The sequence below is a fragment of the Budorcas taxicolor genome, chromosome 1 (genome assembly GCF_023091745.1).
Source record: "Budorcas taxicolor isolate Tak-1 chromosome 1, Takin1.1, whole genome shotgun sequence".
NCBI lineage: Eukaryota > Metazoa > Chordata > Mammalia > Artiodactyla > Bovidae > Budorcas > Budorcas taxicolor.
The window spans coordinates 14,472,629-14,499,357 of record NC_068910.1 but is presented as its reverse complement, the minus strand read 5'-3'; the positions used below and the strand labels follow the sequence as shown (position 1 = coordinate 14,499,357).

The 26,729-nt window shown below is 42.8% G+C and overlaps 1 protein-coding gene across 1 annotated transcript in view; it reads right to left on the bottom strand.

The window, feature by feature from the left end:
- The window catches only part of CACNA2D3 (calcium voltage-gated channel auxiliary subunit alpha2delta 3), an 877,155-nt gene that overhangs the window by 57,992 nt on the left and 792,434 nt on the right, over positions 1 to 26,729 (bottom strand). Inside the window, exons 30-34 of the mRNA XM_052639295.1 lie at positions 23,786 to 23,848; positions 20,273 to 20,343; positions 5,088 to 5,163; positions 2,493 to 2,545; positions 787 to 842 (exon numbers count right to left, since the gene is read on the bottom strand). Coding sequence (XP_052495255.1) covers positions 787 to 842; positions 2,493 to 2,545; positions 5,088 to 5,163; positions 20,273 to 20,343; positions 23,786 to 23,848 — 319 coding nt within the window. The remainder of the gene's footprint in view (positions 1 to 786; positions 843 to 2,492; positions 2,546 to 5,087; positions 5,164 to 20,272; positions 20,344 to 23,785; positions 23,849 to 26,729) is intronic.

The following is a 26,729-nucleotide window of genomic DNA, read 5'->3' as shown; positions in this document are numbered from 1 at the left end:
TTACTTTACTAAATATATTCTCTAGTTCCATCCATACCGCTGCAAATGGCAATATTTCATTCTTTTTACAAGTCAACATCATTATCACCATTATCATAAATTAATTAGGGCTCCCTTTTTGAGGGCTTACTATATTCCAGTCCTACACTCGGTATACACCATGATTTATCTTACCATTAAATGCACACATACACACAAACAATAAGAGATAAATATTATTTATTATTTTCTTTACTTAGCTTACTGTACGGAAACTGAGCCTTGAAGAGATCAGCTAACTTGACAAAGGCCAACCTCAGAGCCAGAACTTATATCCATATGAATCTAACTCTAAACTCAGGCCTCTAATAGTTTCTACTAATTACTGATCGAATCATTGATGGCTTTTTCAGCAATGAAAATAATATGATCCAATTTATATTTTATGAAAGGTAATAGTAAAAAGGTAATGATTGTTCATTCATTCAGCCCGAGAAAGGTGATGTGTCTGTGACCTTTAGGTTTCAGCACTGCCCACTAGCTTCTGAAGAATTCACCTGTGCAATGTATAACCTCAAAGCCTTAGCTAAGGAAACAGGTCAAAGTGTACATTCAACATGAGCTGTGGAATTTCTGTCAGACTGAACAGCACTGCCCTCAGCACAAAGGATGTCTTCTGCTAACAGAAAGGAGAAATCATCACTGTGTCCTGGGTAGTTTTATATGAGCACATCCCTGGTGAAAAGTAGCTGGTGAATCCCGGGTTCATCACTCTGAGCAAGGAAAATGAAGACAGCTGCTCCTTACCTTTAGCTGTCATATCTGAGTGCCACCAACTGCAAAGGTTAAATTCCACCAGAAACCTAAGCAGGGAATGGAAAAGCCCAGTGTTACTTGGTCACCCACACCCTGAATGGAAGAGTGACATTCTGTGTTATTCAACATCACTCACCTCATTTGAAAGAATAACATCATCTGATATCTGGATATATCAACATGGTTGGTTCAGTTACCACTGAATTTTCACTAGGTTTTGTCTTACTTGTGAAAGACTTTTTTATCACCAATGCCAGCCAAACCCTGAAATCAGGTTCACTTAAGACTCAGGGATTCTTTTGAGAAATATCATGCTTTATAGGGAAAACTTTTTTTCTTGTTATAGTCTGAGTCCACAGTAAAAAGTCCACATTCAAAGGGCTTCTCCTACCTAGGTTCAGAAATACAAACAGAATAGTCTCTACTTAAGACTATGATCTGCAGTATAAAGGATGCTTTCAAAATTTACACTGTAACACAAATGTATTTGAGTGTGTGTGTGTGTGTGTAGGGCAAGGTGGTGAGGACAATTGGAACAAACTCCTTTTTAGGGAATTATGTCCCAATGCAACTTCACAAAAATCATAATTTCTTAATTGCTAGTAAAGAATGCCAGTGAAAGTGAAAGTTGCTCAGTCGTGTCTGACTCTTTACAATCCCATGCACTACCCAGTCCCTGGAATTCTTCATGGCAGAATACTGGAGTGGGTTGTCATCTCCTCCTCCAGGGGATCTTCCCAACCCAGGGATCAAACCTAGGTCTCCCACATTGTAGACAGATTCTTTACCAGCTGAGCCACCAGGTAAAACCAGATGAAAGGAAATAGGTCAAAATCTAGTCATTTCCTTCTCAGGCTCATGGCTGCTATCACTCGCAGCTCACAATGAAAATCCCACTATTCCCTGTATTTTCTGTCTGTTACATACACAAAGAACTTACTCTCCACATGAAGTTATACTTAATATAGGTTACATTAAAGCAATAAATAAGACATTGTCTGTTCATGAAATAACAAAAAATCTGCCTTAAACACACAGAACTGGAAATTTAATGGGGAAAATAAGAATGAGAGTCTGGTGCAGCTTGAATGATCTGGTTTCCATGCTGGTCCATGGAATTCCTTCCTTCTGTGTGACACAGTGTTTCTGTAATGTGTCCAATATCTCATCTGGAAGTCAAGCCTTTCATCTTTGTGCCATTTCAGGTTTGACCTAAGTCACAGATGCATCCAGCAGGACTGTAATTTGACAAGGTAAACAATTAAATCACACCTGAGAAAGCCCCTGACCCATGACTGCACAGGCCCCCTCGCCTGCACATGCCAAGACATCCAAAGCAGCACGGTGGACACCCCTGGCAATTTGTTCTTCTGACCACAGCCCACCCAGGCTGCATTAAAAACAGCCAGACATCGATGTTAAATTTAACAGTAACCACAATAAATAAATTTGGTTTGTGTACTGCAAGCTGTTAGTCTGCTAAACAGTGACATAAGGGCATAAGCAGTAACCACAATTCACCTATTAAAAGATGATCTTTTGGACTCTACGTTCAATATTTCGAGATGTTCAGTGAGTTTATCGCAGAGTGTGAGGAATCATCTAATGTTTATTGGAAGCATGAAGCACAATCTCTCAATTCACTTTAGAACAGAGAAAAGTAATGGTTTTTTAAAAACACAGCAAATTGTACTTACAAGACAAGTTCTGTCATTATCCATTTTACTGCGGCAAGGAAGGCATTATAAGGCTGCAGAGAAGAATTCGGTTCATTAAAAACAATGTATCACACACAAAATTTGTAGTTTAACCTAAGGCTTTACATAAAGACAATGTTATTCTTCTAGAGAGATTCATATCATGTCAAAAAACAGTGAAGCTCTCCCTTAAAGACGAAAATGGTTGGATATTATATCCCAAAACTAACATTTTAAAACTTTGAACTCCCCTGTGGTAAGATGTGATTTACAAGTCAAATAAACATGATCTAATACAGGGGTTATCTCTGGAAGGAAAAAGGAAGTTCAGCAAATGATGCTTAAACCTTTACCCTCTGGGGGCTAATATTTCGCAGCCTAATGCTGAGCGGCAGGAATCATATAACTAATTTCAAATGGTAATTCTCAGGGCTGCCTTTTGGAAAGGTGATTCCCTGTTCTCCATCACTGTATGTCATTCATTGAAATAAGCAAAAATTGCACATACTTGATTTTAATGCCGCCCATGAATTATGTAGGATTTAAGCTGCCTTTTCTCACACTCACATATTCAGACTTGAAAAAAAATGATAACCATATAAACATGTGATTTTATCCTTGCAGAAAATCCCCTTCACTCTATAAAAGAAGGCATTGACAGGCTAATCTTTATTTCAGAATATTTTAATTAAAAAAAGCAGTGGGATTGTTTACCCTGTGATATTTCCTACATGGATAATTCAATTTCCTGAATTCTGGAAAATACCAGGTCTCCCCCTCAGTCAGTTCTTTGTACCTAGGTATGCCAGATATGTGAGCGGCGGGTGGACTTGAGAGACAGGCAATGGCATTGGCAAAGCCCGGGCCCCAAGCTGCAGGTCCAGAAAAGCCTCAGAACCTTTTGTGGTTTCCTTTAGGTAGCAGGGAAATGAAATGCCTAATCCTGGTTTCTGATGTGATGGCTGCTTAATCCTACCTTCAAAGCATTTTGCTGATAAGGACTAGAACTAGGAATGGGAGGATTATCCAGTTTCAAATAAAACAAGAACAAATTTATATACCCCTGAACATTTTAAAAACCATCCCTATTCAAGCCAACAAGCAAATGCACAGAACAACAGTGCGCGGGGGTCACTCCCAGCCCACCCAGATGGCAGACTGAATCTCTGGCTCTGAGTGTGTCTCCATCACGCCCTGAAACACAGGGCTTCCAGGATTAGGGTCATCTAAGGATGGGAATTATTAGCTATTTCCTAAAACCAAATGCAGCCACGCAGTCCTGTGGTTCTGCCATTACACTTCTTATGGCTTGAAAAATAACCATCTCTCTTTCAGACCATAGGACAGTTCTGGGTCTTTGTACCCACTGGGATGGGTAGTGACATTTCAGTGTGGGAGGAGAGAATGAATAAAGGGATTAAGGAAGTTTTGGAAGTGAGGAAGGGGAGGCACAGGAGCAGGATACTCAAGGATTCTCTGTCAGATGCTGGCTCAATGCAGGGTAAACAAAGGGATTATATAAATATGGGATTAAAATTTTAAATGCACATTAACATTCAGAAGGGCAAAGCCATTGAGCTTTTAAGCCTAATGATAAAAACATATCTTGGGAACATTTTAAGTCTGGAAATACTTATGCTAAGGTTAGGAAAACTGGGTTAGGAAATATGTGTTGATTCTCATTCTAAAAAGTGGTATTTTTCAAATCGTCCCATTTTTAGTTCCAAGTTGCCTCTCAGAAATGTCCCAGCTCAAATCATTTCTTGCTCCTTTAGTCTAGGAGAACCGTGTTAAATATTTGGTTTTTAAATAATCCCCTTGCAAGATCTTACATCTGCAAATGAGAAGGTGTGTATTTATATTTTAAAACCAAAATGGTTCTTAAATTTTGTGTTTCAAACCAAATTTTAGGTTGATTTTTGGAATTGACAAAATGATAACATGTAAGGGTTATACTTATACCTATATGCCAGACTATGTAGAAGTATCTATGTCTGCTTTTTCTGTGTTTTCAAGTTATTGGTGGCCAAACTTACATTGCTTGCACATTGTAAATTATATTTTTAAACCAAGGGTAAATTTTAAGTTAATTTCTGGTGATCTGAAAGCCAGTTCCTAATGATACAAAGTTATGTTGATGGATCCTCAACTGTGACACCATGGATGGATCAGCTCCAGGGAAAATAATACTAAAAGCAGCAGCACAATTAGAGTGGAGAATCTGATCAAAATGTGGACTTGTTCACAGGCTAGCAGCTCCGTTATAACCAAAAAGAAGGTTTCTATTGAACCAAACCAAAGTCTCTTTTATTTGAGAATGAGAGAATAGACAAAACTTCTCCCCTTTTCTACCCATCAAAAGGGGGGTTGCTGCATTAATCCATCAAAGACTTTAGGTCTGTTTGTCATTCCGGAACTCACTGGATTTAGATTTAACACAAATTACTTTCCTTAATCAATGAAATCAGGAAACACATTTAAATATTCATTATCTTGAAACAGATAAACTTGATGGGTCCAAGGAAAACTATATGCACACACAGAGAGACAGGAAAAAACACACAGCTGTCTTCTGAGTGACTGCACTGTACTTACATCCAGAAGACCATGGGCGCCGTCGCTGCTCTCCTTGTTGGCCCTGCACATGGCCTGATAGTCATAAAGGGTAATTCTATGGAAGAGAAGGGAAAGGAGCTTCACTAAATGGGAAACATGAGAACCACATGGTGCTGTGGACCAACCAGCAGGGGAACAGTCACTAACCACCAGCCAGGGCAACAGCGACAAACACAGATCAAGGCAGGCCTAACAAGGGGGTTGCTTCCCAGAGGGCCCAGGGGTAAAGGATCCACCTGCCAATACGGGAGACGTGGGTTTGATCCCTGGGTTGGGAAGATCCCCTGGAGAAGGAAATGACAACCCACCCCAGTATTCTTGCCTGGAGAATCTCATGGAAAGAGGAGCCTGGGGGGGACTACAGTCTATGGGGTCACAAAAGAGTCGGACACAACTTAGTGACTAAACAACAACAAGAGTGACAAGCATGGGACACAGCAGAGTCCAGGACTACAGACACAGTCATGCCACACTTGGGACTTAAAGACCCAAGAGAACAAAGGCTATCAGTGGGATGGAACAGGGGGAGCAGAACCCCCCTCCCAAAAAGCATGAAAAAATAGTTATTTTGGCTTGAACAAGGATGACTTGCATGGACAAGGATACTCCAAAGGAATATGCTGTTTTAAACTGAATCCTGGGCCTCTGCTGGAACCCACATTGACTGTCTCCAAGGTTGAGAAGAGCTGGGAAGGGTCACTTTGGGTTAAGAAATGGTAGGATCCTCTGTCTCTTTTAGGCACTAAGAAATAGGCTCAGACCAAGAGAAGGCCAGCTCCTTAACTATTTGTTAAAAACCAGCTGACTCCTTGGCTAGAACCACACCCCCCTTTCATTACCACCACCACAGTAGTGAGTATACCCTTTTAGTGAGTATACCCTTTTGAAAACAGTGCAGTTTATGAAACAAGAAAATGGATGTTTTTTTCTACCTTGGTGGTAAAAATATAGCTCTTATTTCAGTTATGACCTTTATTCAGCTGCAAAGATATTTTACTTCCAATTTTTTTCCAGACATTTTAGTTTCTTATTAACACCTTTACAAAGTAAAAAAGAATGGCAATTTCCAGTAGCCAGTTAAGAGCTTTAAGATGGAGCAAATACTTTATCCCACACATGCCTTTCATCCCTCCCCCCAGTTCCTCTTCCCACTATTCCTGGCATCCCAAAGGAGAGACACTTAAAGTCCAACCTGAGTTATGTAACAGTTGCCAGATGACATGTTAACACTATACTACATGAACTTCTAAATGACTGGAAGGAATTCTCCCTCCAGGAGTCCCTTTCTGAAATCAGGCAGTGCTTAATGTGAAGCATACTTAATGTTGGGCTGGGAATGTATGCTAGAATAAAAGTTCCATAATGCAGGACTGGGGTTGGATCTGTTTCACACCTAGCACAGCACCCAGCATGGAGAAGGTATTAATATTCTGACTTCAAAGGTAGAATGCATGAATGATCATCTGATTGCCTGAATCTTGAATATTCGATGACGTAACTGAGATTAAAGAGATCAACTGCAAAATGTGATGTGAAGCCTTCTTCCTTTAGAAATAAATTAGAGAGATTACACACCCAGATTAACCAAAGAGCACCTATGCGCACCCAGAAGAAAATTGGCCACTCTGACCACAGTGAGATGGAAACCAGTTCCTGATGAGCACCACACAGGCATCCGTAGGCGGCAGAGCCAGAGTGGGTACCTGGCAAGTCCTCCAAAGCCCCTTCCTCTTCAGGACATTTTTAGTCTTGCTGACTGTCCTCTGACTTTTTCCCTCTCAGCAGATGCAAGCAGAACCAGTGTATATTGAGAAAGAAATGAAGCCTATGAACCATCCAAGCATCTGGCTTGGGGAACTCCCTGAATAAACTTCTCACAGAAACACTCATCACTAATATAGCCCTGACACTAATTCAGCCACAGAATAAACCATAGGCCACAATGCTGCTGCTGCTGCTGCTGCTAAGTTGCTTCAGTTGTGTCCGACTCTGTGTGACCCCGTAGATGGCAGCCCATCAGGCTCCCCTGTCCCTGGGATTCTCCAGGCAAGAACACTGGAGTGGGTTGCCATTTCCTTCTCCAATGCATGAAAGTGAAAAGTCAAAGTGAAGTCGCTCAGTTGTGTCTGACTCCTAGCAACCCCATGGACTGCAGCCTACCAGGCTCCTCCGTCCATGGGATTTGCCAGGCAAGAGTACTGGAGTGGGTTGCCATTGCCTTCTCCGATAGGCCACAATGGACAATGCTAATTGGCCCCTGACTGGCCCACCACGCCAGTCTGCATCCTCAACAGGGGATTTCTGCAGGTGCCCCTGGAAGGGTTTTCTAGATTTGACCAGAACTATTGTGTGCTGCGATTCATGGGGTCGCAAAGAGTCAGACACGACTGAGCGACTGAACTGAACTGATTATTAGCTTTATCCTTTTCCTACTACCCAACTCTGTCTCTGCAGCTGGACTCTGGATCAGAGCTGGTGAAAGGCGGCATGGGTTGAGTGGAACATGGCTGTGCGTGGTGTCTTATAGACATGGATGAAGTATGGCCTTGGCTTAAAAGGTCAGTTCTGCCATTTATCCAGGGTGCAATCACAGCAGGTTGCTCACCTTCTACTGAGGCTTTATTTTTTCACTTACAAATAAACTTCCAGAGATATTCCGAGTTTAAATAATCGGGCATGTGGAAGGATACTGAAATACACTATGCATCATGCTAGTCTCATTATGAGTCTTACAACAGAAGGCCTGATTTTGTTCTTTGCTGGATCTTGGACTCTTAAAGCTACACTATTCCCAGAGTCCAAAGTGACTGGTAGTGTAACTTAATGATTAACAATCTACCTTTGAACCAGTAACCTAAGCTCAAATCATAACTCATCTACATATTACAATGCTATTTTTATTTAACCCTCATTATGCCTCAGTTTTCTCATCTGTAAAATAGTGAGAGCAATGGCTTCCTTATAGGGCGGTCATTTAAATGAGGTTATACACACGTACTGCCTTTAGAACAGTGCCTAGTACAGAGGAGGCATTCAGCAGAAGGCAGGGCTGCAGCTGCTGTTGTAATTTATTAGTCTGGTTTTTGTTGCCATTATTAATTAATGAGGGTGGTGTTAAACGCATTGGGAATTGACTCAGGCTTTATCCAGCTGGCTGGATAGGCCTCCTGGTTTTCTTAGCTCATTGGCATGTATGATGCAGTGTAAAATTCACACTTGTTACTGCAGTAACAGACACCTTCAGAAGCCATGCTGGGGTTATCAAGGGATCATGTGGCAGCTTCAGTCCATGAGTTTTATAGCTGAAGACCAGGGTAACAATAGCTGCTGTTTACTGAAGTCTATTTAGCAACTGTCAGCAAGGTGCTCTTCTAAGGATGCCCCTGCGAGAGTCTAATCATCCCCATTTCACAGAGGGGCAAACCAAGTCTCAGCCAGCCTAAAAATGTGCCCAAGGTCACATACCTAACAGGTCCAGAGCCAGAATTATATGGGGGCCACACTGAATCCACCTCTCTCTGCCTACCGCTCAGCAGCAGGTTCTGACAGGTCCTAGGAAATGCTTAGAATTCAGCCCTGTGTCCCATCCCAGAGTCTTACTGGAATGTCACAGGAAAAGCTACCCAAGATAAAGTCTCATAATCAATATCCAGAATCAACTTTCAACCCCAGTTGGGTGGCTGTTATGGGGTCACCAGGCCAGGCTGGATCAACTGCCCAGGCTAGTGAGACCCCTTTTCCCTGGTAACTGCCCTGTCAGACAGATGGCTGGAAGCTCAGGACTCTACTGGAATCATTTTCAAAGGCTCCAGTTTACAAGTTGGGGTCAAACTCAACTGCTCTGGGGGCAGCCTCCGGGTCAGGGTCCCTGCCTTTCATTTCATAAAGAAGCTTTCCTGATCTGATTGCCATGAGGAGGTTACAAAACAAACCTGCTCTGTCTTCTCCACACTTAAGACAGCTTTAACTAGATGTTGCAGAGAGCCTTCCAGATTGTTGTCCTTTCTGAAGTGATTTTGTTACTGTTTTAAATAACTCCCATTTTGTGGCTACCTGTATCCTGTTCGGCTGATTATAGTTAAAGAACGTGATAACTGCCTGCTTTCATTTGGCTCTAAAATAAGCTCTGAGCATCCTGCCCAGCCCAAGATTGGTGCTGCACTGCTGCACTCAGCAGCAGGGGTTTATTCTTATTTCAGATAACATGCCTTAATCTCCCTGACATCACCACCAGGCCACAGCAACCGCGGCCTGCTGGGGAGACCTTATCATTAGCGTCTCTGTGCTCCCCAGATGGGTCTCTTTGAAACTTTGGCAGAAGGCAGATACAGTCTCTGAGGAAGAAACTCAAAGCAATGCAAACCAAGCATGGGCAACCCTATGTGTCCTGTACTGGGTGCCCGGCTCATGACATTAGGATTTACTTAAAGCTGTTTTCCTGATTCTGCTCTTTTCCAACTAGACAAAAATTATGACCAAGAACAAGATTTCTCCTAAAAAACCAAGGTTGAATTTCAAAGACATGAGTGCAGCTAATTCAAGGTTGTTACTAATGGTGGGCACCAGCATTTATTAGACACCTACTATGTGACTGTGAGGCCAGGTACTTTACCTGCAATGACTCTAACTCACTTTGGCTAAAAATCTGCCCCCAAACCAGTCTTGAAAGAGCTTAATGTTTGCAAATATGGCCCTAAAACCATAAAGACCCACTGAGGGTCATATTTAAGCAATTTTAAATCAAAAAGTAGGAGAAGCAAAGTGACTCACTAGGGCAGCATGCAAAATATATGTATTCTTTGTTGGGCTATAAAATGTGTTCTCTGGAGCAGTTTTCAACTTCCAAGTGCCAGGGGCATGGAGCAGGAACAAAGGAAATTCTAAACAAAGGGACTGTCACCATGGGAAGCTTTACTCTTTCTTACACCTTAACAGCCAGGAGAGTGGAAAGCTCCATCTGTTGATCTGAATGCTAACAGAAGATTCAAAAGGAGCTTTTCCTTCTCTCCTTTCTGACTAGGTGGCCAACTCATCCCATAGCCTCTTCTTACAGAGACTGTACTATTCTTTAAGATCAACAGAGCACAGCTAACACAGCAGAGGTGGTGAGTTGAAGCTGCCTTTGAACCCTCTGATGGAAAATCACTAAAATCTACCAAGTTAATGAGCACCCATCATTAGAAGAGAAAAAGCGCCACAAGGCTGCACCAGCCAGAAGCCCAGTGCACTAGGTATCAGGGCCCCTCGGGGTCGAGTACAGAGCCCTGAGGGTGAGCCTCACTCTTTTATAGATTAAGCAGAGGGTTGATCAGCCTCAAGTGCTTTTCATCAACTGGTGCTGAGACTATAAAAAGAAACAAAGTCACAGACACTGGTCACAGCAGCATCTCACCCAGGTAAAAAAAGCAGTAACAATAAGAAATAATCAATTACTTTGTGCCATCCAAGTGTTATCTTGGATGTTGAGGCATGGAGAGGAAACTAACGCTCAAGAGGTGAAGTCCCTGTGGCTCTGGGAAGCAGCCACACCTGCTTCAATCCTGGGGCACAGGATTGCCCTGTGCCTAGTAGGTCCACCTAGCCAGTTGCTTCTTTGCTCATTCAACTGGCCCATGAAAATTAGCCTTCCTTGAAACTGAAGGGGGAAAACGCAATCATGATTAATCCCATGTAGAAAAGGTAAAATTTATTTTGTTTTTATGAGTAAAAAACAGAAGGAAATAGTTGAATTCTGCGTGTGGAATGAGTAAAGCCAAGCCCGTTTGAGGCAGGAAACCTGGATGCTAGAGGAGCACCCTTGGGCCCAGCCAGGTTCCTGGGGCTGTGTGCACATCTCCCAGCAAGGGCACCACGGTAATGCCTGCACCACAGTAAGTCCTTTGTATAAGGACTATACAAAAAAGATCTTCATGACCCAGATAACCACAATGGTGTGATCACTTGGCATGCCGTGCGGCACATGACCGAGGCTCAGGATGTCAGAACCTAAGGATACTGATGTTGCCAGTGTCCTTGATATTAGTCAAACCCAACATGTGTTATTGAGTGCTCCTGCTTTCATTGCCTGGGGTCAGATACCATGGACAGACGTGCTACATGGTGGCTATAACCACGTGTATTTAGGACTGCACTGCGCATGTGGGATATGGAGAAAACTAGGAGTCAGGAATACAGCTTCATCTCTGGAAGGGCTTCAGAGTGAATATCACAGGAAGTAGGATTCAGTATTTAGAGGACTTCTGTATCTTTAACCCTTTGATCTTTTGGAACTTCCTATTATTTCTAGCACGATCAAATAACTGATACATTGGACTCCAACTCTGAAAGACTTCTTTTACTTTCTCTTGAAACAAAACAAGCATGAAGGTGAACAAATATCTTTCCAGAAAATACTCTAGTTTTCTCCAACTATGGGAAAAGATGAGTGGTGACTAGGAAAACATGGCCTGGAATTTCAGAGACAAGAGTTCAAATTCCATCTCCCAACTCACAACTGTGAGCTGATGGTGGCTCAGATCATGAACTCCTTATTGCAAAATTCAGACTTAAATTGAAGACAATATGGAAAATCACTAGAACATTCAGGGATGAATTAAATCAAATCCCTTACAATTATACAGTAGAAGTGACAAATAGATTCAAAGGATTAGATCTAACAGACAGAGTGCATGAAGAACTACGGACAAAGGTTCATAACACTGTAAAGGAGGCAGTGATCAAAACCATCTCTATGAAGAGGAAATGCAAAAAGGCAAAATGGTTGTCTGATGAGGCCTTACACATAGCTGAGAAGAGAAGCAAAAGGCAAAGGAGAAAAGGAAAGATATATCCATCTGAATTCAGAGTTCCAAAGAATAGCAAGAGGAGATAAGAAAGTCTTCCAGAGTGAATAAAGTGAAGAAATAGAGGAAAATAATAGAATGGGAAACACAAGCGATATCTTCAAGAAAAGTAGAGATACCAAGGGAACATTTCATGCAAAGATGGGCACAATAAAGGACAAAAATGGCATGGACATAACAGAAGCCAAAGATATTAAGAAGAGGTGGCAAGAATACACAGAAGGACTATACAAAAAAGATCTTCATGACCCAGATAACCACAATGGTGTGATCACTCGCCTAGAGTCAGGCATCTTGGAGTGTTGAAGTCAAGTGGACCTTAGGAAGCATCACTATGAACAAAGCTAGTGGAGGTGATGAAATTCCAGCTGAGCTATTTCAAATCCTAAAATATGATGGTGTGAAAGTGCTGCACTCAATATGTCAGCAAATTTGGAAAACTCAGCAGTGGCCACTGGACTGGAAAAGGTCAGTTTTCACCCCAATCCCAAAGAAAAGCAATGCCAAAGAATGTTCAAACTACTGCACAATTGCACTCATCTCACATGCTAGCAAAGTGATACTCAAAATTCTCCAAGTGAGGCTTCAATAGTACAATTGAGAACTTTCAGATGTTCAAGCTGGATTTAGAAAAGGCAGAGGAATCAGTGACCAAATTGCTAACATCCATTGGATCATAGAAAAGCAAGAGAATTCCAGGAAAGCATCTACTTCTGCTTCATTAACTACGCTGAAGCCTTTGACTGTGTGGATCACAACAAACTGTGGAAAATTCTTCAAGAGATACGGATACCAGACCACCTGACCTGCCTCCTGAGAAATCTGTATGCAGGTCAAGAAGCAACAGTTAGAACCGGACATGAAAAAACAGACTGGTTCCAAATTGGGAAAGGAGTATGTCAAGGCTGTATATTGTCATCCTACTTATTTATAATTTATATGTAGACTACATCATGTGAAATGCTGGGCTAGAAAAAGTATAGGTTGAAATCAAGATTGCTGGGAGAAATATCAATAACCTCAGATACACAGATGACACCACCCTTATGACAGAAGACAAAGAGGAACTAAAGAGTCTCTTGATGAAGGTGAAAGAGAAGAGTAAAAAGCTGGCTTAAAGCTCAACATTCAAAAAACAAAGATAATGGTATCCAGTCCCATCACCTCATAGCAAACAGATGGGGAAACAAAAGAAACAGTGACAGACTTTATTTTCTTGGGCTCCAAAATTAGTGCAGATGGTGACTGCAGCCATGAAATTAAGACGCTTGTTCTTTGGAAGAAAAGCTATGACCAACCTAGACAGTGTATTAAAAAGCAGAGACATTACTTTGACAACAAAGGCCTGTACAGTCAAAGCTATGGTTTTTCCAGTAGTTACATATGGATGTGAGAGTTGGACCATAAAGAAGGCTGAATACTGAAGAACTGATGCTTTTGAACTGTGGTGTTGGAGAAGACTCTTGAGAGTCTCTTGGACTGCAAGGAAATCAGTCCTGAATATTCATTGGAAGGACTGATACTGAAGCTGAAGCTCCAATCCTTTGGCCACCTGATGTGCAGAGCTGACTCATTAGAAAAGATCCTGATATCAGCTGGAAAAGATTGAAGGCAGGAGGAGAAGGGGACGAAAGAGGACAAGATTGTTGGATGGCATCACTGACTCAATGGACACGAGTTTGAGCAAGCTCCGAGACATGGTGAAGGACAGGAAAGCCTGGCGTGCTACAGTCCATGGGATCGCCAAGAGCGGGACGTGACTGAGTGACTGAACAACGACAACAACTCACTACTGTGGGTGAACTTGAACAAATTACTAAAACACTTAAAGCCTCCACGTCCAGTTCCTCTTTTGTCAAATGACAATAGCTATTCCATGAATCTATCATGAGGCTTAATTAAGGTCATGCATGTAAACTATTTGGAATGCCTTGCCTGTATAGTTGACCCTTGAACCATATAAGGGCTGGGAAGCTGATCCTCTCTGCAGTTGAAAATCTGAGTACAGCTTGCCCTGTGTATACACAGTTTCTCCATAATCACAGTTCCATATCCATGGATTCAACCAACCATAGACTGTGTAGTACTTAACACTGATGATTAAAAAAAATCCATGTATAAGCAGACCTGCACAGTTCAAACCCGTGTTGTTCAAGGGCCAAATGCAGTGAGTACTCAATAAATGAGACAGGCTGCTGTTAGGGTGAAGATGAGTGGCTACTGTAATTGTAATTGGGGATCCTCAAGCAGCAGCTTTAGGATTTTCAAGAGCAGTTCATTGGAATCTCCATGTCTCTGCATTCCAGAAAATTTGGCCCAGAAACACACTTGTCCAAGCCAGTGTGACTTCTTGTTCCCTTCAACGCCACCTCTGACAAACCACTTCTGTGGACATGGTCAAGTCAACAGGAAGCCAAGAAGCCACTGCATTCCTTACATGAGCTGTTGAGTATCAAGACATCGGTGGGGCAGTCGGTGCTAGGGAGCAGGCATCCAAACATAACAGCCTTCTCCTCTAACACTCTCTGGATTCCAGGGCCAGGGCATTTGCTGAAATGTAATGCAGTCACCAAAGACAAGGAAAGTGCCAGTCACCCACCATGGAGCCCAGTGAAGTTTCATCATATGGAGACAGGGGTAGAAACAGTACAAGTCTTCAATCTACCTGGTGAATCACCTTTTTAGAAAGGCAATTTAGAAAAAGCCACCAGAGTGAATTCTATACAAGTCAACTATGTTAATGAATGTGTGTGTGTGGCGGCAGGGGCCGGGGCGAGGGGAGGAGGACAGTCACCAGGCTCTACAGGGAAAAGTTAAACATGGTCTTGGAAGCGTGAAATCTCAGGTGTGCTGTACCACACACATAAAATAAACAAACAAAAAACAGAACAAAACAGAAGAGACACAACCAAGAGACTCTCAGTAGACTCAGTAGCTCCCGAGGCAAAAACAAACTATTAGTGCTGTGTGCTAAGTCACTTCAGTCGTGTCTGACTCTTTGCGACCCTATGTACTGTAGCCCACCAGGCTCCTCTGTCCATGGGATTCTCCAGGCAGGAACACTGCAGTATATTGCCATGCCCTCCTGCAGGGGGTCTTCCCCACCCAGGGCACCTGTGTCTTCTGTCTCCTGCACTGGTAGGCAGGTTCTTTACCACTAGAGCCACCTTCATATCTCTGCAAGCCAAGGGCCAGGTGTGCCCACTGGTCTTCCCTTTCTCGAGCTTCCTCTAATACACAGAGAACAAAGGAAGACCCTTTGGCAGAAACCACAGGATCTTTGGTGCTGCTGCTGCTAAATCGCTTCAGTCGTGTCCGACTCTGTGCGACCCCACAGACGGCAGCCCACCGGGCTCCCTCATCCCTGGGATTCTCCAGGCAAGAATACTGGAGTGGGTTGCCATTTCCTTCTCCAATGCACGAAAGTGAAAAGTGAAAGTGAAGTCGCTCAGTCGTGTCCGACTCCTAGCGAACCCATGGAGTGCAGCCCACCAGGCTCCTCCGTCCATTGGATTTTCCAGGCAAGAGCACTGGGGTGGGGTGCCATTGCCTTCCCTGGGATCTTTGGTACAAGCATGTGTTATTCCATTTAACTCTCACTGCAGGTATAAAAATCATTCTTTTGATTTCATTTTGCTGTTAAAAAAAAAAAAAATGCCAAAGTTACGGAGCTGAAGTTGCCAAGCGTCAGAAAGCTTCAAAGTAGGTAGCACCTAGACTCGAACCCTGGTGCATTAAACTTAGTATTTCTTGATCCTGACGGTACCTGCAAATCGCATGGATGCTCCATCCCCAGACTAGTTTAATACGAATCTCGTGGGGGCACAGCTGGAGCAGAGGAATGTTCTCAAAGCTCTCCAGGGATGGTGGTGGAGTTCACGCCCACAGACCCACCGCCAGTGCTGTGCTGTGGAGGCCACTGATGTGTAGTGACTACTCTGGGAGTGGGGGGTTATTAGTGATTTTAAAATGGAGAGGAGAAAATTAGGAGAAAAAAAAAAAATTTCAGACATCTGGAGATCTTATCCAACAGCTAACCTTCTACCTCCTATGTGTAGTACCTTTGCAATTTGCAAAGCATTTTTACCTCTCTTATTTTAATTGAGTCTCACAAAAGTCCCATCTCACTGAAATTCCTATTTTGCTGACGAATAAACTGAGGCTCAGAAAGTCTGAGGAATCCGTCCAAGTTCACACAGTGGCCACTCTGAGGCTCAAACTGAAGTCTTCATGGTTCAAGTCCCCTGTATCAAAGAAACCCTATCAGAAACCTGGACTCTCCTATGATCGGCTATATATATATTTTTCTCACTTTCCCCTAGATATTTGACATTGAGTTTGCATCACTGGGGGCAAGAAGGGGTGGGGAAATAAATAAATTCTAATAAGAATATTTTGAAAGCAGATATTCTTTCAGTAGTTTTGAAAAGGGCAATGTCACTGCCATGGAGTATGGCTTCTGAGAAATACGAATACAAGCTCTTACTGGACATGAACTTGAGTTAAAAGAAAGCAGCTAAAATGAAAAGCCCTAAATGAGTCAGGGCTACTTAGGGAGTTCATTTACTTTCCCTGATAAGAATAAAGAAATATTTCAAGTTCTCTGTTTGAAACACAAAAAGCTGACCAGGAATATGGTATCTTATGAGAAAATATGTGAGGCCTGGGAACATGACTTGGTTTAATGATTTATCAACTTCAGTTAAAAGAAATCTGGGTGATCTTATCATTCGGCTGGCCTCCCTTCCTGAAAGTTCTGCTCACCCAGATAAGTTACTGCTGAGCCAACATCCTCCTTGGCTATGCTTCACTTTGTCTCAGACAAAACTGAAGGAAGCTCCACGCACTACACAATGCTACTGTATATCGAACCAGGTAAAAAGCAGAGGCTAGAAAATTCTCCCGGTGCTTGCTTAGACTGCAGGATGTTTGCATCCAGTTCTCTTATCACTCTGTTATATGGAGACAAGTTCTTAACCTTTCCAAGCTCCACTTCTATATATATACATGTACATATATATGAAGGGAATGGCAACCAACTCCAGCATTCTTGTCTGGCGAATTCTATGGACAGAGAAGCCTGGTAGGCCACAGTCCATGGGGTCGAAAAGAGTCCGACATGACCGAGCAACTAACACACACACACGTACACACACACCGATCCAGCTTCATGGGCATGTGGCCTGTGTAACTGCACAGAGCCCTACCGCTTAAAAGGGCTGCATGCCTTGTTTACTGCTCTGCTCTTGCTGTTGTGAAATTCTCAGTAATTTTTGAGCAAAGTCCCCCATTTTCATTTTGCACTGGACACTGCAGATTAGGCACTGGTCCTGTTTACACCTGTCTCTCGAGTTGCTGGAAAGGACTGCAACAGTTAAGATCTGTTTGCAACCGAGGCCTGGGATGTGGTAGGTGCTCCTGGAAGCTAGCTACCGCTACCTGCACTATTCTCACATTGCTGAGGCCATGTATGTTCTCTGGCCCTGAGCACTATGTTTTCTATAAGCTGGGTAGATAGGGTCGAATCGAAGACTCAGCCTAAGCAACCAAGAGAGACCACTATCCCTCTTAGATTGCTTGCACGTGAAACTGAAGAACCTTCTCAAAGCTCCCTCAAGTTGGTAATTTGTTTGCACAAATCAGTGACTTCTCTTCCTCCAACATGGCACTGCAGACCACAAGCAGATGTGCTTTCCCTCTGATGGCACCACTAAGTAGACTAGCCATCAAGACACCTGGTAAGTGGCCAAGCAACCAAAGAAAGAGTCCATGCCAAGCAGGCAAGCATCGTCTTGCTTTAGAGAGAGAGGCAGTGACTATGGATCAGTGGGGAGAGATAAAAGGAGGCTGATAAAGGGAGATGGCATTCATTTTTCATTTTGAGCTCTGCTGTTCTGAAGAAGATGGTTTGCAGGGCTCTTGGGTATGAAAGGAGTTTCTTTAAGAAACTTGGGTATGAGTAGACCAAATGAAGAAACTTTGTGCCAGGGTGCACTGTCCAAGATGCTGAGATGGCAGGTCAACTAGGTGAATGGACCTTGACCTTTATCAGGGCTCAGCCATGTCACCAAAGCAACTCAGCCTCCATGAACCCTGTGTTCGGGAGTGGGGTGCAGTTAAATATGGTGCCTGACATCACACCATTATTTTCAGCTACATCTTTTCAGGGCTTCTGAAATACAGACTTTTTCTGACAAAAAGGACTGTCAACCTTACTCTCTGAGTAAGCATGCTGGAAAAGGCAAGGGCATGAATGTTTGAGTTCCAAAAGGATGGCAGTACCCCAATACTGGATGGAGACCCCATTGCCAGGTGTCATGAAAAGCCTGTTGTGAAATATGTGAATTAAAAAAAATTCATCTGGTGCAAGGTAAAAAGGAAAGTCAAAGATCCACAGCAACAAAAATCCTAGCAGCAGCTAGCAATTATGAAGCCTTTAATATATGCCAGGCACTGTGTCAGAGCTTTATGTTTATTATTATCTCCTTAACTCTGACAGAAAACTTTGCAAGTAATTATTATTAGCATCTTCATTTTTCATGTAAGGAAACCAAAGCTTGGGGTGGTAACATGACTAACTCTGAGCCATGCAGCTAGAAAATGTTAAGAGCCTGGATTTGAACCCAATCCATCTGACTTCAAATCTCAAACTCTAATTTCTGTCCTGGCCTCATGAGGGGGCTTTCAAAGAGGCCTAGGAGGTTTGTCAGGTAATTCCTGGATGACAGCACTTGCTGTTAAAATCGAAGAGAGAGTCCCAGCCTTCCCCTTTTCTCAGATGTTAGCCACTTTTGTAGAAGAAAGCTCTAAATTCAAGTCATTCATACTTCACCCACAGTAATGAGAAATCTAGGAACTTAAAATACCGCTTCAACCTTTCCTCTCTCCCACCAAACTGTTTGAAAGGAATATCCAAGAGGGAAGAGGGGGAAAAAAAGTAATTTTGCTAAAAAAAAAAGAGTTGAAAAATATGCTTTCAAATGAGAAACACGTGTGTGATTATTCTCCCTCTTTTGTCTCTCCCTACCCCCACCAAGTTGAAAACAAGCTAACGCAACACAAATGTACACATCCACGTAAAGACACAAGAAGCCAGGGGCGCCTCGACGGACAACCCAGCACAGCAGCCCCTGTCCAGCTCCATGCCCAATTTTCAAGCTTATGCACAATGACTCCTGGCAAAAAATGTACTTGAATTTTAAAGAGGGAATCTAGCAGGGGTGAACACTCAGGCAGGCTGGAAAGCAAGTGTGTCAGAGGTTGCAGAAGTGCTGGAGCTATGCCATTTTAACATATCATTTCTTGTTTCCCTCTTTCTGGCACAAACAAGCTACAGAATCTCAAAAATTGGGTCATCATTTTTGAATTCCCTGCTTTCAGCACAGCACTCAGTTGGTCTTATTGACTAGCTTAAAAGTCTGATTTCCTGAGCTAACACTTCCTGTCCATTCAGCTGCAGGGGAGTAATAAACTTGGGGACTGTCTTTCCCACTGGCAACCTATGTGCAATAGTTCTCACAGGTGAGCTGGGTTCCATCCTTGTATTTCCTGATATTATATATTTAACAGCATCAAATACGTCCACGAAAGTACCACTTCAGAGGCCACCACTCTCCCTGGGAGGCTGAGGCGAGGAAGAATTGACTCCTGGGGGGACATCCCTGGCATCCTGGTCGTGCAGGGCGACGTCCTTTCCCATCAGCTCTGGTGTTCCCACAGGTATGCTGGACTGCCCATGAGGGACACAGGGCTGTGCGCTTCACTCAGAGTCAACAAGAGCCCTTGCAACTCAACTGAGTGGTCCCTACCATGAATTCTGAAACCTCTCGGCTGTGTTCTAGCAGTAGATTTAAACTTACCTCCATCTGGGAGCATGTTTTGTGAATTTTTACTTGATTTTCTAAAATTATATCAAGTCTCTAAACATCACTTTCCATCTTTGAGTTCCACATTTCTAGCAAGTTTCACCAGTTTGTCAGTGTGAGACAAGACACTCTCTTCCTTTTTTGACCAGATGAAAATGTTTCCTACTTCTCTGCAATCACTTGCTTCAGACCAATATAATCTCCTTCCAGTCCAGGCCCTGACTTCAGGACCAGCCTCTGCTAGGGGAACAGGGAATGCATTGTGAGCTGAGTTTCTGAGACTCTTAACACTCATGCAAAAGGCATCAAATTTCAGGAGATCTTCTGGAACATGAACACAGCCATGGGGTCAAGTCTGGGCTTGCTTTATTTGACCTTGGTTTGTTTTATTTTATTTAGGCAACCTTTCTCGGGGGGTGGGGTTGGGGGGTAGGGCAAGGAACCGTAAAATCCTTACCTTTTAAAGGAGCCCATTGTTAACAATTTGTTCATCACAGCTCCCTCCACCTCACCAAAAAAGTCTCCAGTCTGTGGGGAAGAAAAGACGACCCAAGAGGAAGTGTAGATAAATAATGCGCCCAAATACCAGAGAAGAGATAAAAATGGACACAGTTTGTGTCCTGGAGCTGACAAGGGCAAAAGGAGGTTTTCAGGACTACTGTTAACATAAACATGGAAAAGGTCTTAATAGTCATGAGAAGTTATGGGATTACAGAGCAAACAAATAAGCAGATGTGGATGTTTCAAATACATGGCAGGGGTGGGGGGTGGGCTAAGAGTGGCATTGCATAACACGTGCTAAGTGCCGGAAATAACACGCACATGCACATGGGTGCACATATGTGCACAAACACATGCATGTAGCAGCACGTGCACACACACTCTTGGAAGGAGGCAGTAGGCATTAATCTGCTCTTAATTCCTTGGGAGTAAAACACTACTTCATACAGACAGAAACAGACTGTGAAAGGGCTTCCTAGGCAGTAAGAAAAAGAACTGTTTATAATTCCTAAATGACCTGTTTAGGGATATACAGCAGTCTTCTTCATTGGCTCTATAAATTTCCTACAGTGGAGAAAACATCCTTTCTCTAAGTCACTTTCTGAGGAGCACCTTCATTTTGTCCATAGGCAGCTAATATGTTGACCAAGAATAAAGCTGTCCAGATCTGGGAAGAGAAGGCTTGGCCAATCAGACTTCCAATGGCTGACTCCAGCTCTGGGACTGTCTTCAGGGCACTCCCCCATTGCTAAGCTTATGCTTCTGCGAGTCTAATTCTTGGTGTTGGCCGAGATTTGCAAACTCTGAATGGTGGAATGAAGGATTAACATCCTCGGGCATCCCTCCAGACTCCTGGAGCCAAGGGGGAAGATGTATCCAATATGGCAGAACAGAGCTTGGACCAACAGCCTTCCTCTGCCAACAGACTGGAAGGGGCCAGTGCAGACCAGTAGAGAATCCCCAACTCTACTGTGGGTGCTCTCAGAATTTGTGTCTTATGTGGCGGAGAGTAGAGGGCATTACACTCAGAGCCCAAATCACATAAATTCCACATGTGTCTATGTGCTCATTCATGTCCAACTCTTTGCAACCCCACAGACTGTCACCTTCCAGGCTTTCTGTCTATGGGATTTTCCCAGCAAGAATACTGGAGTGGGGTGCCATTTCCTTCTCCAGGGGATCTTCCTGACCTAAAGATTGAACCTGTGTCTCCTGCACTGGCAGGCAGATTCTTCACTGCTGAGCCACTGGGGAAGCTCCTACATAAAGTCCATAGACTTTGTATTAATTTAATCCTAATTTCCTTGTAATGGTGTGACCTCAAGCAGGCTCTTAGGAATTTTCAGGCAGAAAGGCACATACAGGCTTTGCCAAAAAGTCAGAAAAGAGGAGGAAAGAAGGAAATGACATTTCGCTGACTTAAGATTGAGCATTGCCTTTTTCACTCCAGGGAAATTTGAACTTTTGGCAAACTCTGTGGGTATGTGCTGCTGTTGGGAGCAAGAAGGACATGTGCATTCGCTGTGTGTAAATAAATATGCCAGTATCAATGGAACTGGTTGTTAGATGAAGAAGAATTAACCTAATAGGGGTACAGGAACCAGACATCAAACAAGCTGAGGCAGGGCAGGCTCCGTGGGCTATTCTACCCAGGAGTAAAGGAGGGAGCAGAGGCCACATGTAGTGGCTGTGGCTTAGGAGAGGCTACTATTCCAGTGGCTCATTGTGTTGGCTTGTCCAAGACTCACCACTTAAAGACATCTGCCATGTTGTCCCCCCCAGGATCAGGTTCTCATCTCAGCCCTCCATGATTATGGCAGGACGACAGAGCTCGTCTTCACAGGGGATTAATTTGGGTTCTCACTCCTCCCAGACCCAGGGGCACATTACCATAGGCCTATGGCCATTCCTGCTCCCAAGAAACTGACCACATCTCATGTGCTTATCTTTCCTATCTAATGTCCATCCACTGTTCAACATGCAGTGACGTCCAGCATCTGAGGAGACCATGTGTGAGCAGTCTGAGTCTCAACTATGTGATTACCATCGACCAAATGCCTCAAAAATCCCATGGACGGAGGATCCTAGTAGGCTGCAGTTCATGTGATCGTGAAGAGTCAGACACGACTGAGCGACTTCACTTTGACTTTTCACTTTCATGCATTGGAGAAGGAAATGGCAACCCACTCCAGTGTTCTTGCCTGGAGAATCCCAGGGATGGGGGAGCCTGGTGGCCTGCCGTCTATGGGGTTGCACAGAGTCGGACACGACTGAAGTGACTTAGCAGCAGCAGCAGCAAAGGCACATTTAAAATCCCACAACATTCTCACAGGTAGGAGGGAAAGCCAAAGCACAGTTCCACATGTTACCTGGAGCCAGAGTTCACAGACTAACAAGCCACTGAGCTCAGACCCTAAGGAGCCATACTTACGGACAATTAACTAATTTATTAGGCATTAATGGGTCTATCACACTGTTGGCTATTGAAACATTTTAAATGATGTAAATGAAACCTCATCAAATGCTAGCATCCTCAAGTATTAGAGTTAGAAGAAGACTTCTGTAGTCAACCATCCTCCGTTCATAGAACCCACCAGGAGTCCCGGCGAGTTAAGGGATGTACCCAATATCCCAAATCGAGTTAAGGAAGAGAGCTCACATCAGAAACCATCTGCCTCCACCTCTGGTGTTTCTTTCCTATACCATATGGCTAAACTGATTTGGATTTGACTTTAACATGCTAATTTCATTAACTGCAGAGAAAGCTTTCAGGCACCAAGTTTTAAAGGAGAAACTCATGTTTCTCTATTACAATGCTATTGATTTTAACTCTTACTTTGATTTCCAAATAAAAGTGGAGCTTTCTTTGTTGAGCACCCTAGCTTGGTTTCTTTCCTTCTCTCCCTCCTGCCCCCACACTGCACACGGCTGGATCAAATGAAAACATTCTTCATCTACATGTGGATTCTTGGCCCTCAGTGTTGAGAACCCAAGTTAATCCTTGGACTCAGATAACTGACTTTTAAAAAGGAAAAACCAGAAAGAAAGCCATAAAGAATAATTATGTTGACATACATACATACATATATTTGTGTGGATGTATAAATTATATATAAAGATAAAACATCAAAATATTAAAAGGAGGAACCCTCCTTAAAATTACCCGAACTCTTTCAGGCACCTCCATACTTGAGGTAAAGAGTTCTATAAATGGAACATTTTATGTGTAAGAGAGCAGACCCTGGGCTCTGCACCCCTCCTCTCCTCCCTGGAGGTAAAATCTCTTTGGGGCCTGCTGAGAAGTAGGCTGTGACATTCTTCAAGGGGTGGAAATAATGTTTTATAATCTCCTGCTATTACCTCTTAAATACAGATCATTGTCTCAAAGTTTCAACACCATATTTCACTTCCCTTGACCCAAGCACAGTCTGGGATCCTTACTGTAAGTAGGTAGAAATTCCTCACTCACCTGAGTGTAGTCTTCAGATACCAGAATAAATCCATTATTGTCTATGAGGTAACAATTCACAGTCTAGAAAATAAAAACACCATAGTTTCAACTTTGGGTCCTCAGACTGCTTTTACATGCAATGATGTACTCCAACCTGAGAGACACCTATTTTAGGCTGTTTTGGGGGAACTGGAAATGCCAGCTGGCTCTTGGAGTTAAGGCCAAAGTTAAGCTTACCCCAGCACTTGTTTTGCAAAACTAACAAATAAACTTAAAACACTAAGCAAGCCTTGAAAATCCCAGATTGGGATAAAAAGAAAATGCATTTAAAAATTATTCATTACAGTTTGTCTTCCTTTTTAAAAATTTCTATGACCTGAATTACATTTCCCAGGAACAAAGTGTCCAGAGGCCTCTGAACCTGTATTAACAGTGGTTGAAGTGCAGGCTGTTTTGAAAGAAAAACGACAGCACAATGCCATTACTCTAATGATGTATTAATGAAAACACCGTGTCAGCTCAGAAGACCATCAGGGGACCAGGTAATATTTTTTAATTTGTTCATAGACTTAGGCAGGGGGGAAGGGGCAGACTTCTGTTAAAGGGGCCCCTCAGGCCTCCTAAAGGTTTTCAAACTGTGTTTTTAATTGGGAGCTGGATTTGGGGGCAGGGCTGTTAGCTTTTGGTAGCTCAGACTTATAAATTGTAGCAAGGTAAGCCCAAACCTCTGCTTCCCCCACACTACTTTAATCTCAAGTGAATGATTTGCTACAGGCTAAGTTTTAATTACAGTGCTGTGGAGTTTAAATTTAAGGTTTAATTCCGTCCTTGATGTAACTCAGTTTCTATTTATTGCAGCTTTACATACCAACTGCAACATTTAATTTGTAACATATCTTTACCCTGAGCTAAAGTCCCCTAACTCCAGGCCACTGCAGGGATGTTTTTTTTCTGGGACATTTACTTATCCACGGAGTTGATTCTAGCGAGACACAAAAGTACAGCAGTAAGCTAGTTAGAAAGATGCATCCTTTATTAGTAGGCAATGGTGGAGATTCAGCCGGAAATTAAAAGCCTTGCTAGCACCTTTCAGAAAAGAACTGGCTCCTTTGGTGAGCAAGTTTCTCTCGGTTATTCAAAGGGGCCAGATGAAGGCCACACTCTTGTTCTTCAAAGAAGCTCTGGGCTGCACGGACACTACATTGGTCCAGCTGGGAGTGCTGACAAATGTCCCCCTTCTGTAGGACACAGCACTCTCAGAGCCCGGCTGTCCAACATGGCAGCCACGAGGTATGTGCAGATTTAAATGTAATTTTAAGTTCATTGGATCATATGAGACAAATTGGAGGTATAGACCTTGATGCAAAGGGAGGTTAACCTCCATTCAATCAATAAAACTACCTGCTGAGCATAGGAGTGGCCTCCATATATTGACTTTCCAAATCCTTACAATTGTGTAGAGAATCCAAAGTCATCATAACTTACCCTCCATCCCTAACTATAAAATAAATTCCTACTCAAATATCCCTAGTCAATTGGTATTACTGCTATTAGACCTATATCTTTGTGGTCAGTCTTTCTCTGCAAATATTAGACAATACAAGACAAACCCAAGGCAACTGAAAATCTTGGGAAAGAAGCAATATTTCCTTAAGTCCATGAGGGTGATACTGGAGATCAGCCCCAATCACACATGAAGCCACTGGCACATTAGTACCCATAAGAGATAAAACACTCAGAAAAGACAAAACATCACCACCAATAACATGAAAGATGCTTCCAGAGAGAATGATTTCAGAAGGAAGAGATTAAGAGAAGCTCCTGGGGAAACTGTTTAAACTCCACTATATTTGACCTCCCTTGTGATCACTTTGAGAAAATAAAAAATAAAGTGAAAGATTAAATATTTTGATTTTTATAATTTTATCCAAAATATTATACTCCCCACTCCCAAACCAAACATGTTGTTTGTTAATAGAATTAGGATATGACTACAGTTATAAATTTATTAAGTTTAAATTTGTTAAGTAAAATAAATATATTTCACCATTTCCACTCTATTTAGAGATGAAGCTTCAATAAAATGTTTCATAATTTGACATAAATATTTGGTTCTTTCCCCACCCTCATTTCTTGGAAATGATGACCTCGTGCCCCTTATAATAGACAGCACTGCATGGAATCATGTTGGACTGGGCATTAGGAGACTCACTTCTCAGGTATCAACCTCTGTTTCCACTCTCATCCGGTGTAGAAGGAACAGGAGTGACAGTATGCAACAAATATTATCAACCTTGCAAGGGTGTTGCATCACTGAGGTAGAACTGGGTCCCTTAATCTGAAAGGTGTCATTTAATTTTCATTACAGGCAATATTGTTACATTAGGGATATACAGTCACTGTGATGACTTCATAAACATCTCCTTGCCAACAACTACTTGGATTAAATTATTGGGAAGTACAGTGGAATGCAGTAAGGCCCCTGAAGTTGAGTGAGCAGAGTGCTGCGTTATGAAAGAATCAGAGTAGAATTAGCCAGATTCTAGTCTGGATAAATTGTTTTCTCTATGTCTCTTTACAGTAGTTAATTGCCTTCTCCATTCTCCCTCCTCCAATAAAAGGAAACAAGAAATATTTTGTCGGCTTTCCCTCACTATGCTACTTCTGCCCGAAATTAAGCCAAACTTCTTAGGAGTCTGCCCATCGCTTTGTGACAAGGGCAGAATGACAGGCTGAAGGGCTTGGGCAAACCAGGAACTCTTAAGTTGGACAGACATGGCAAGCATCCATTCCATAGCCACCTGTGACAAAACATCTGAAGATGAAGTTGTTTGAAAAATGCAGAAATAAAGAGCTGGTGACAAAAAAGGCAACTGTCTTCAACTATTTGTTGCCTCAGTATTGCTCAGAGAAGTCTGACTTCAGGTCACAAAGGCAGGTTAGGTAAGATACCTGAGGTTAG